This window comes from Hakea prostrata, chromosome 10 (genome assembly GCF_041222555.1).
Source record: "Hakea prostrata isolate BN-2017 chromosome 10, UWA_Hpros_2, whole genome shotgun sequence".
In the NCBI taxonomy this organism is placed as follows: Eukaryota; Viridiplantae; Streptophyta; class Magnoliopsida; order Proteales; family Proteaceae; genus Hakea; species Hakea prostrata.
The window spans coordinates 50,104,867-50,117,068 of NC_142609.1; the positions used below are offsets into that span (position 1 = coordinate 50,104,867).

The 12,202-nt window shown below is 39.1% G+C and overlaps 1 protein-coding gene across 1 annotated transcript; it reads left to right on the plus strand.

Annotated features, from left to right (window-relative positions):
* The first annotated feature begins 850 nt into the window (after positions 1-850).
* Positions 851-10,587, plus strand: LOC149003793 (5'-adenylylsulfate reductase-like 5). Its single transcript, XM_089136300.1, has 4 exons — positions 851-1,074; positions 7,637-7,818; positions 8,721-8,845; positions 8,931-10,587. The coding sequence occupies exons 1-4, from the start codon at positions 916-918 to the stop codon at positions 9,353-9,355; spliced, it is 891 nt and encodes a 296-aa protein (XP_088992426.1). The 5' UTR covers positions 851-915; the 3' UTR covers positions 9,356-10,587.
* The last annotated feature ends 1,615 nt before the right edge of the window (positions 10,588-12,202 follow it).

A 12,202-nucleotide genomic window follows, 5' to 3' on the forward strand; every position in this document is an offset into this window, starting at 1 on the left:
CAATTTGGCCATCATTATATGAATCAGCTTCCCATAATGAACGATGTGCTCTCCTAATGCATTTCAACTATAAATCTAAGTGGGCTTCATTTAGATTCTATTTTTTATTAGTGGGTTTTTGTTTTACCACTATTTTGTGGTGGAGAAGGTCCTCGATCTAGACTATGAAAGATTCCTGTACCAAGTGGCACCACCAACGCCCCTGGATGATGATGTTGATGTTGATGACGATGATGAATGCCAGATATAATTTTTTTTTTTTTGTTTTGGGTAAGGCGAGATATAAAAAGTTGGATGTGAGAAATGTGGAGGTTTGAACCGGGTGACGACCTTCGAATGTGAGAGGTTGGGCCGGGGGGGGAAGGGGGGGGAAAAGGGAAAAAGGGGGGGGGGGGACCCCGGGGAAAAAAAGGGGGCCGCCCCGGGCGCCCCCCCCCCCCCCCCCCACCAAAAAAAAAAAACCCCCCCCCCCCCCCCCCCCACCCCCCCCCCCCCCCCCCCCCCCCCCCCCCCCGGCCCCCCCCCCCCCCTGGCTCGCAAGTGATTGATCATTAGCCACAGTGGTGGGGGGGGGGGGAGAACAGGCCTTAGAGACCCCCCCGTGAAAAGTTCCAGAACGAAGTGGGTTAGGAATCTCCGGCGAGCGCCGAACGGGGGGGGGGGGGGGGGGGCAAAAAAACCCGGAAAGGGGGGGGGGGGGGGGGGCTCGAGGAACGAACATTAAACTTATCTCCACAATATATTTCATACATTAAATATGATAATATAATAATAAAAGATGACCAGAAGTAAAAAATTATAAATAGAGTTTGATTTTCTTTCCCTTGTCTTCTTTGCCTGTCCACGGTCACACAGATTCCTCTCTCTCTCTCTCTCTCTCTCTGTAGACCTCTCTTTTGCCTTGCCTCTCCATTCATGGCGATATCTACGGTTTCTGTCATCTTTCTTCTTTGCATTTCTACGATTTGCCTTGCTGCATCGTCTTCCTCTGTATGCCCTCCTCAATCGTATCTTTTTCTCACCAATCTTCAATCTCAGTGCCCTGCTGCGATCTCCCGCTCTTCACATATCGAGGTACCCAAATAACTCGTCTGTTATGTTTGTTATTTTACCAAAGCAATTTCTTTTCCGACTTTTATCGTTTGTTTGTTTTTTTCTATTTGGATTGTGGGTTCTGCTACGATTGCTGTTCGGACATGATATATGAAATGGGATAAAAAGTTGCTGCCTTTGTTTTTTAAAGCGTTGCCCGTTTATATTTTTTCTCTGCTAGAATTATCTTCCTTCCCCTAATTGTGTTCCGAAAGTAAAGTAGTTGATTTTCCCCTGATTATCAGAATATGGGGACATGAACGATGGGATTTTTCTTCTTCTTCTTTTTCCTTCTCCTTTAAATTATGATATTGGGTAAATTAGGTTTACATGTTAAGATTCTAGGGTCTTATATCGCTTGCCCTCTTTTTGTTTCAAGTTTCTTTTTTCCCTTTTTCATTTGGTGGGTTGGGTTGGAGGAGGGGATCCGTGGCCTGAGAAATATAGAATCAGAATAAAACCCAAACCTGTTTTGGTTGACTTCAAAAGGCTTTTGGTCAATTGAGTATCAACTAAATTCTCATATTTCTTTTAGATCATTGTGATTTATTAGTTGAGCTTTCAGGTTACTACTGACAAGCTGATTTTCAGCTCCCATTCAATTTCCTTGAGGTCGTTTATATTGGACCTGGATGAGGACTATATTCTTATACAGTTTTGTGGTTTTTGAATTCAATTCACATTTTTATAAACACTCTCCTGGATATACTCTCAAATAATATGGTTGGTAGTTGGTAATAACTTTTTGCTTTAATTTTCTTAAAATTGTGAAGACATTTTTGCTTCATGATTTGATGAAGTTGACTTTCTGAAGATCTCTGTGCTTCGTGATTTCATGAGGTTGACATGGAGTTTATCAAAGGTCATTGTGGATTTTTGGGTTACTTCGATTGTCCTGAGTTTTGCCGGGTACATTTTTGTTGTAAACTGGCTAGTTGAATGATGTTGTCTTTTATTTTCTTGTAAAATATGAGTCTTTTATGTTGTCTTCAGATGGAAATGAAGTTTTCAGTAAAATGTACGCTGCATGGACCTATTTTATTGTGTCAGACTTATCAGTGGTTAAATTGCATTAGTGATATTTTTCCATTTGGACCCCCTCCCCCACTGTGAGGGGAAGAATTGGTGAATGGCAAACCCTGTTGAAGAATATTGTGGAAATATATTTAAGGAGAATTAGGACTTGCACCAATACCAATGGGAATGTTTGTTGAGTTGGTTTGGCATGTGTTTTTTCAACTGCCAAGGTGCACTGTTAAGTAGTGATCCTGTGCCTACTGAAGGTGGTCAACTGACAAGGAGCAGGTCAAAGATGACTCAGATTTGATTGTTTGACGAGAAAATATGGTTTTGATTTTGTAGCTTTTTAAATGCTAGAATAAACAGCATTCATGTAAGTGCAAGGGATATTATAGCTATGGGAAAGTCTAATTTTGAAATTGGTCATTATTTTTGTCTCCATGGAGTTATGAAAGATCCGATGGAGATAGATCAAATATGTAGCTGGGCATTTGCCTTTGTTGTGCACTATTTCTGCCTCTTAAGTTTCACATTTGTTGTGATTTTGCATGCTTGATAAAACTATAGATTCTGACATGCAATTTAAATCATTTTAGGCAGCAAGATCTACAATAAAAATTAAATGTGTTGATCTTGTACCAAAGAAAAATAAGACAGAGATGTGATGAAATGAAATTTCTTAAATGATATCTGAAGGTTTGTTCCCGGTCATAGTTAACAAGTTCCAACATCGTTGGGGAGGTCTAAGGCTGAGAACATTGTGTTGACACCCCCCCCCCCACCCACCCAAGAAAAGAAAGAAAAGAAAAAAAAGAAGAAGAGAAGCAAGAGGTATATCCAAAAAGAAAAGGTTTATTACCTGGTTACCACTTCTGGTCATCATTCACTGTGAACAAATAAAATCATTTGAACTGAGCAATATTCCCATTGAATGTGGACTGCAGCTTGATTTCTCTCCAGCGTTTGAAGCCTCATTGTCTTTCCTTATAAGCTTGTTATATGAAGGTGCTAGTGCAACTTGTTTCACTGCAAGGTCAAAATCCAGCTTCATCTTCTTCCCCACTTCTGCCATTTTCTCAATATTCTTCCTTTGTTCGAGTTAGAGAACCCTAAATCCTATGTTTAGCCACCCGCGATTCTGTATTTGTTCCCTTTCTTTCCTTTATTTTATAATTTTTCTTAATCTGCCTTATCTTTTTTCCCTTTTCCCGTTGTCCCTCCACTTAACTTATTTCCCTGTTTACTTCCCTATCCTTTTCTTTTATTTCCTTTTCTAATCCAATTTCCCACCTTGTCCCTCCCCACTTATGCTAACTTGCTTAGTTTTATTTATTTTTTCCTTTCTTACCAGAATACCCTCCCCATGTAACATGTGTCCCATTGAAGTCATTTATTCTGTTTCCCATTGTTAACCATTGTACCATTCCCTTTTAGATTCCTATTATTTACTGTTTTACCACCTTTTTTTTTTTTTTTTGAGTGTTCTTGCATTTTTGGGGTCCATAATGATTCCAAATACAAACCATGGGAATGGATTCTTTTGTGTGCAAATTTAGAGTTTGTTTGCTCAATGGAAAAATGCTATATTGTTAATTGATGAGAGGCAAATTATTGTTTTTTATCATAAAAATATGTAGTAGAGATGTTATGAAAGAATGGCTAGATCATTATTCACTCACAAGATTATTTGATTTGTCAAATTTTTGTTCTGAATATGTGCTCATTGTGGAGTGTTTATTGTCCTTGACGTGTTATTAAGTTGGGTTGTGAATGGCTAGAAGACTGAAAAAGCTTCATTGATCTGCAACTACATCCTTTTCACATGCCCTAAACACAAATTCTTCACGAGTTAGTTGGTGACATTTGTTCTAAGCTTAAAAGGGCAGCACTGGTGATGCATCCTCAATCAGAACTACACAGTGGCCAAAGAAGACTAGAAGATCATGGATCTAGTGATGATGGTATCCAATGCAGCCACAAAGCTTCATATTTCGGATTTTCTTCAGCTTGTAGATATAGAGCTGATAGCCCCCTTGAGCTTTCAATTCCTTGATTTACAAAACTCATGGGGAAGTTTTCCTCAACACCAGTGGAACTTATGCAAGAGAAACTGCCTTGGACCAACGCACACCCTCCTGGGTGTACAGATAGAGATGAACATAGGATATTTGGAAATTTACTTTATTTTGAAGATGATATATCCTCAAGTCAATTTTAGGTAGTGGATACACGTGCAAGAGATGGAGTTGTTTAGGAACCTTAGAGGATCCTTGTTAAATTTTGTTTCTTAATTGACCAGGTTTTCTTTGTTAGCTTGCATTTGAATCTATTTTCAATTCAAGTGGAATAAGTTGAGTTTGTGTCCTGTGTGGTTGCTTCTGAGTGGCATTTCCTCCCCCCCACCCAGGAATGGAAAACAGAAGAGAAACCCAAGCAAAGGAGGGAACACGGCAAGAGAGGAGGAGGAACCAGAGGACCGAAAGCAATGACCAGGTTCGTAGCGCAGAACACAACAAGGGAAAAGGAGGGCGGGGGCCCGAGGGCACCCCCCCCACCCAGGATATTTGGAAATACATGAAGAGAAACCCAAGCAATTTAGGAGGGACACGGCAAGAGATGGAGTTGTTTAGGAACCTTAGAGGATCCTTGTTAAATTTTGTTTCTTAATTGACCAGGTTTTCTTTGTTAGCTTGCATTTGAATCTATTTTCAATTCAAGTGGAATAAGTTGAGTTTGTGTCCTGTGTGGTTGCTTCTGAGTGGCATTTTTCCTTCCCTTTTCCTCTTTCTATTCCTCTACTTCCTTTTTGTGAGGCCACCATAGCAGGGTCTGCACCATAATTTGACTAGAAAAAACAAAAGTAATTATGATGGGATTGCACAGTGCCGCAGTCTTTTGCTAACTTTATCCTTTTTATCTTTGTTCTCTCCTTCCCAAAAATGATTTTGGCCTAAAATTTCAGGGAACCGCCCCCCCCCCCCAACCAGTTGATAAGTTGAAAATTCCTGCACTGTTCAAAAGATTCAATAGGGGCTCATTATACTAGGCTAGCCACATGGGAAACTCCTCTGCCAGTTTGTGGGCCTAGGTTGGTGTAGGACAGCCCTAGAGACGGGTATTCTACAAGGTACAGGATCCTAAATCATGCGGGGGGGGGTGTTCGCACAGCACATATCTGACCTCACACTTCGAGAACAATAATGGAATTAAAATTCAGCAAGTAGGATCATAAGTAACATGCAAATACCAAAGACTTAGGAGAACAATTGGGAGTCCTTTCTAGATCAATCCACACTACCAGGCAAGGAGGGGTGTGGCGTTACATTCAACGAAATAAAAATTTCAGCAACAAGTGATACACTTTATTAATCCAATGTGGTTCAAGATACATGGAATCGTAGTCTCACCCAAACCAGGACTAAACCTATCCGAAAGCATCTATAAGACTAAAACAATAAATATGAAATATGTAACCAGCAATCAAGTATGAATGGCAGCACTAGCAGTAGAAGACACTGAACTGTGGTAGAAATTAAAGAAGAATAGAAATCAAGGGGAAAGAGAGGGAAGGAGAACTAGCAGCAAAGCAAGAGTGTAAGATGAAAGGAGAGCAATAGGCAGCAAGGCAGTATAGCAGGTATTATGCTAGAACAGACTGTGATATGATGCAGCGTAACATATGGAAGAACTGCAGAAGATAAGTAAGAAACAAGGAGAGAAAAACTTCTGCAGAAACACAGAACAGCCATGAGGTTTGGGGAAGAAGAAAAAAATTTCCAGGAAAGAAAATATGGCTTCTTTGAAGAAAATAACAGTAGATCTTTGTAGAGGAAAGAAAGGGGAATTTTTCTGGTGGGAAACAAGGGTGAAAGGGGCGAAGAAGATTACCTGTGAGAGATAGGGAAGAGCTGGATCCGCCAGGGGAGAGAGCAGCAGCAGCAGTTGTATCTTTCTAATTCTTTCATAAATCATGCCCTTCTTTGGTGGTTACATATTTAAAGATAAAATAAAAAGGGACTTCCAAAAATACCCCCAATAACACAAGGAAATAAAATAAAATTTGATGACTCCAAATTGTGGAATGAAAACACTATACTACTCTTACAAAATGACTCAAAAATATTAAATACTAATACGCAAAAATAAATGTGGTCAGGACCATGAGCCTAAAGGTCTAGATGACCCTCTCTAGTAGCCGATCACATGAAAGGTTCTGTCACTTCCACTTCTGATAGTAATGAGTGGTGGGCGGTGGTCGTGGTGTGATGTCCCCATCATAGGTCATATTTTGACATCCCTTGAACGAAAGCACATTGCTCAGGGGGTATGATCATGGGCATGACTTGCATATCAGGGAGAGGCTGCTAGGTCTGGTCTTTGGGTTCTTGTAGCATTTCATCCATAATGACAATTCATCTGCTAATTTTTCAACGTCAGCTGGTTCGAATCTTCACTCAGTTTCACTGAAGTCACTCTGGTCATGGATGAGCTCTCCCAGTGATCCTCTCTGGTTATAACTGTGAGCACTCTTAGCAGTAGGAATATTTTGAGACCCTGCTCCAGATTTCTCCCTCAATTCTCTAGTACCATCAACAAATACAGCCACTTGTAGAACCAGGGAGTCTGGAGGGCAATTTCATTATTGCAAAATGGTTACATGCTCACTGTAACTGACTGATTACACCAAGCATGACCCTATTTTAATGGGTTATTGGATTTAAATATTTTCTATTGCTGTTTTTAATTATAGGATGCTTTATATGTAATTAGGTGTGGCCTTGGTGCAAGGGTGAAGGTTGCTCTATTTTGACCACATGGTCATGGGTTTGAGTTTGGAAATAGCCTTTGTGCGAAAGTAGGTTTAAGGCTGCCTATGTTATGAACCTTGTGTAATTGGTCCTTGGACATTTTGCATTGGAATTTTTGTTATCTATACATTACATATCACACTCTTATAAGAGGTGATTGTCTGTTTGTTTTAATTTTTTTTTTGGTTGGGGGGTGGGGGGAGTGGGTTGATTCGATTGCCTTTTGTTGTTGTTCTTGGTCCTTTTTTTTTATTTTTTATTTACTGGTGACTGGTGAGTTTTATGTATCCTGTGGGGTTTTATTTATCCCATTTCGTAATAGTGTTGGTTGGTTTTTAATTTTATTGGTCTTATGCCAGGAAATTGGAGTTAGACTCTTTGTGCATGTGCTCTAATTTCTTTTAAATAGCACTAATTTGGTTTCCTTTAAATGCCAGAGTATTCTAAATTACAGTAATACACATAAAATCCTTGCCGGTACCTAGTTGCTTTTCTTCTGCTCTTTGAAGATTTTATCTGGATTTATATTTAGGTTAGCTGTTGCATTTGTTGTATCCACTCAGCATTAGGTCTGCCCTTGAGAAATTTTTTGTTGTAATAAAACTGTGAAGGTTCCTTGTGTTGGCTTCACAATGCAGTTGAATTAATTTTCTTTCGGTTACTAGTAAAGGAACTTTTTTTATTTTTAATTTAACATGGCTGGTTTCCATTTCAAGGTGGATGGAGAATCACTTGACAAAGCTCTTAGCTCCAGCCAAAAGAATCTGAATACTGCTGTGCTCTTCTATGCTTCCTGGTGTCCTTTTTCACATGAGGTGCTACCCACATTTGATGCTCTCAGTTCCATGTTTCCTCAAATTAAACACTTGGCAGTTGAACAATCTTCGGCCTCGCCAAGGTAAGAGGATTATGCCTCAAAATCTGTTATGCTCTGTTTTTAGTCGAGTTTGATTCTTCGATGAGATCCACTAATAATATACCTGAGGTAAATTTATTTGATTGCACGACTATTACAATCATTAGGTTATCTTGATTGGTTCATGGTAAGGAATGCTTTTAAATTTTTTTTCCCAATTAAATCAGCATATTGTTGAGTAGAAATCTGAACTGGAAACACTTATTGGGGGATTCATCGAGTGTCCAAAGCCAAAATGTGTGTCTGGGGTATCATAGGGTTCATTGCTTAGTAGTGGTAGTGTTTCCTAGTCTGGCGGATCGGTCCAACAGTGGTTCAAGCCTGAGTCACATAGAGAGCTGATATGGGCGAATCCAACAGTTACTTGGATAAAGCGGCACTTTGATTGGCGACTCATAGATATTTTGATTCTTTCTGCATCTGCTGCTCAAGTTGTTGAACTGTAACTCTGTCTACCTACAGTTGAATGGAAACTCACCCCCCCCCTCTTTCTCTTGCACTCTTGGGTCTCATCTCTATGGTACCATCATGTTAGAATTTTCGCCTTTGTATTTTCATGGTTGAACAATGCTTGCTCTAAAGATGCAATACTAAATTTGCGAAGGTTTATTTTCCCACTTGGGAAAATAGGATGCACACCTCAAAAAAGAACAAATAAATGTGATAAAATATGGTTTGGCTGAAATTTACCAGTTACCAAACAGAGATGTTTGACTCTGACAACATTCCCATCAATCCTGCAAGCTGAGGTCTGTGACATGGCTGATATTTGGGCCATCAAGAAAGACTAGAGTTTCCACTTATAGTTATTGTTGTTTATGTTAGTGGTTTGGATTAAAACTTTTAAAGTTCTACTGATTCACTATCTGCTTTTGTTATTATAGTTTGTTTTCTAGGTATGGAGTTCATAGCTTGCCTGCAATAATTTTAGTAAACCAGACCATGAGGGTACGATATGGTGGTCCAAAAGATTTGTCCTCTCTCATAGAGTTCTATATGAGAACAACAGGTTGGGATCTTCTGAAATGAATGTTTATTTTGTATTTAATTCAGTTTATATTGGAGGAATCCTTAATTTGCTGCCTCAAAATCAGGAATTAAACCAGTAGGATATTTCACTGTCGATCAACCAAGTCGATCTGGAGGTGATGAAACAACCCTTCAACTTCAGGAAGGATTTTCAGTGAAGGAAATCCTGAAGAGGGAACCCTATGTGTTGTTAGGTGTATTATTCCTCTGCTTAAAAGGATTGATCCACATCTTCCCAGCAATGTTGTCTCGTTTCAAGGCTTTCTGGATTTCATACATCCCCCACCTGAACTTGGGCATCTTTGGTGAGACAAGCCAGTTATTGGGTCGTGCCCTACATATGATTGATGTGAAGAGGGTTTTCAGCAAGCTGAGGCTATCCAAGACTAGGAACTTCCAGAATGGTGCGAAGAATGCCCGTGTATGGGCATCGTCTCTGACCTCTGTCTCATTGGGTGAGTCATCCTTAGCAAGACCCACTCCATCTTGAGACTGACTCGTGAGTTTATATGAGGTCAATCCCGTCACCTCGAAGGCCATGAAATTTGAGGAAAGTGACTTCGTTGGAGTTGGTTGGAATGTAACAAGATTGCTGTAGATCTCACAGTAGGTTGGTTTTCTCTTTTATCACATGTCCTTCACTCTCACCTTTTTGTTTTTGTTTTGTTTTTATTTTTATTTTTTATATTTCATTAATAGTAGTTACAACTGATGCTGCTGAGTTCGTCTTGAGTTTTAGGGAAATGCAGCAACCGAGATCATGTAAATTCCGAAAGGGTGCAACTCTTGTGTATATTATGTGGTATTTGGGAGGAACACTACTTTTCTTAATGTTTGCTGACTGCTCCTCTCTCTCTCTCTCTCTCTCACACACACACACACGCCCTCGCACGCACACATTCATTGTATTTGTTGGAACTCATGCTCATCCTATCTAGGAGGGAGCACCTGCATTTGAACCTTGGGGGCACTAACTGCGAATCACGAGCGTGATTGAATTCAAATCTTTTGGCTGGGCTGTAGCAAGACTTGGAAGTTAGGAGATCTTATCAGATGCTTTTGCCAATGGTTTTAACAGATTTTGATACTTGATTGGCAATGTATCCCAAACATTTATGCATCTCAAGGAGCGTCGAACTCTTTAACTTCTCACTATTAGTCTAGTGGAGCCATATATACTATTACAAGGAGTCCTAGTGAGTGGAAGCTTCTATCACTGCAATGGAGCTAGGATGGATTTAGAGGTATCATCATTTAATCCCAAATGATCAAAACAATGCAATGCATTACATCATCCATAATAGAAGTTATGGGCCAGTGAATCCATATATATATATATAAAGCAATTCTTTTTTAGGCTAATCAATCAAGAAAGGCATGTTAGTTAAGGCTATGAGAACCACAAATTATTTTGTAACTTTAAAAAGAGAACTCCAATAAAAAAAACAAAAAAAAACAAGTGTAGCAATAAAAGATATAGGAAAAAAAAGAAAAAGAGAGACTTGTGAGAATGCATAAGAAAAGTATCAATGCGTGATACAAACATAAAGATCAAATAGAAAGATATAATAGAAAGATATAAGAAGAGAATCTTTTATGAGAATAAGGATGAACTTAAGCATTGACAAGAAGAAAAAACATGAAACCCTTGTTACCCTAGAGAATATTGACATGAAAATATGACACTAATATGTTCAACATTAGTATCATACAAACTTATTGTATACACGAAATAGCCATGCGTAAACTAATAATCATAATTCATGCAAGATCATGTAAGAATCTAATCCATGCAATATTTGAGGGTCATGGGTATTTGACCACCATCTAGAAAGATATAGGGTCAGATACTAGTATTGAGACCAAATGATTAAAGGAAAGGAGAGGGGATCATTATCATACAAACTTATTGTACACACGATAGCCATGGATAAATTAATAATCATACAAGATCATGTAAGAATCTAATCCATGCTATTAAGGCAACCTAGAGGGGGGGGGGGTGCTTAGGTTGCAACTAGTGGAATTCTTCATTCTTCGGTTTGATTACAAATTCAAGGTAAATTGAAAATTTAAATCAAATTAAAACAATAACAAACAATCACAACACAAGAATTTATAGTGGTTCGACTTTACAAGTCTACGTCCACTCCTCTCTTGGCCTCAAGGGAGATTTTCACTAGTGATTATTTTTCAATACAATACGTAGAATTCAAACCCTTACAATCTATGTTCAATAGAGCAAGAGCACCCTTTACAATCTTTGTTTATCCTAGGGCAAGAGCACCCTCTTCAATCTTTGTTTACTGGCAAGAGCACCCCAAAACCAATTCTAGTATACCTAGACTTAGAATTGAAAACAAGCAGTATATAAGAGAAGGATGTTACCTAACAAGAGGTGTGACACTTTACCTCTTGTGCGAGTGTGATGGAATGAGAGTGTATGCTCAAATGGAAATAAATACACCCCCATTGTCTTCAATCACCTCAAGCTTGGTTTTCCCAAGCTTACTTAATACTTTGGTATGTTCTTCAAGGTTGAGTGAGGATGAAAGACAAAGCCCAATTGATTTATTGTAATTCGAGAGTTTGAGAGTACTTGGGGAGTAGTTGATCAATTGGCAAGATTCTCAGTCTCAAAAGGGGTGAATTAGACTTATATAGATGGCCTTTGAGTGCCTTAGCCCAACTCCAAATGGATAGAAAACAGATAAACTTTTCTCCTAGTTTTCAGTCTAGACGAATGTCCATCTCAATCAGACAGAGCTCCGTCTAAAAAAAATAGCTGTTTAAAAAATATTCGTTGGGCTTAAGTCAGAACCAGATGGAGTCTATCTGGCTTGCTATAGCTAGACGGATTCTGTCTGGCTCTTTGTGACCAGACAGACGTCCGTATGAAGTACAGAGTGCACAGTAATGTGCATTCAGGGACTTGATTGGGTTTTAGGGCTTTTCTAGCCAATCCTAAGCCTCATATATTATCCTAACATGTCCTAGGTCAATCTAATGACATAATGTATGTATAATTGAGTGCAATTACATCTGAGTGTACATGAAGTGATTTAAATCCTAATTTGCTAAGTCTTCTTGCTTGAGCTTAAGTTGATGATTATTGATGTTCTCGAGTCTTCTTATACTTTATTCTTCATGCTCATCTTAATTTAGATGGCTGGCTGGTTAGCTTACTTGAACGGAAGGCCTGGTCTAGGTGCATGAGATTGCTGATGGACTGTGCGAATAATCAAAAGTCAAAACGAAAAGAAAAAGGGGAAAAGTTAAAGTCGAAAGCGAAAGCCCTAATTAAGCTTTAACCCCCCTTTCCTCACGCTTGTGTCCA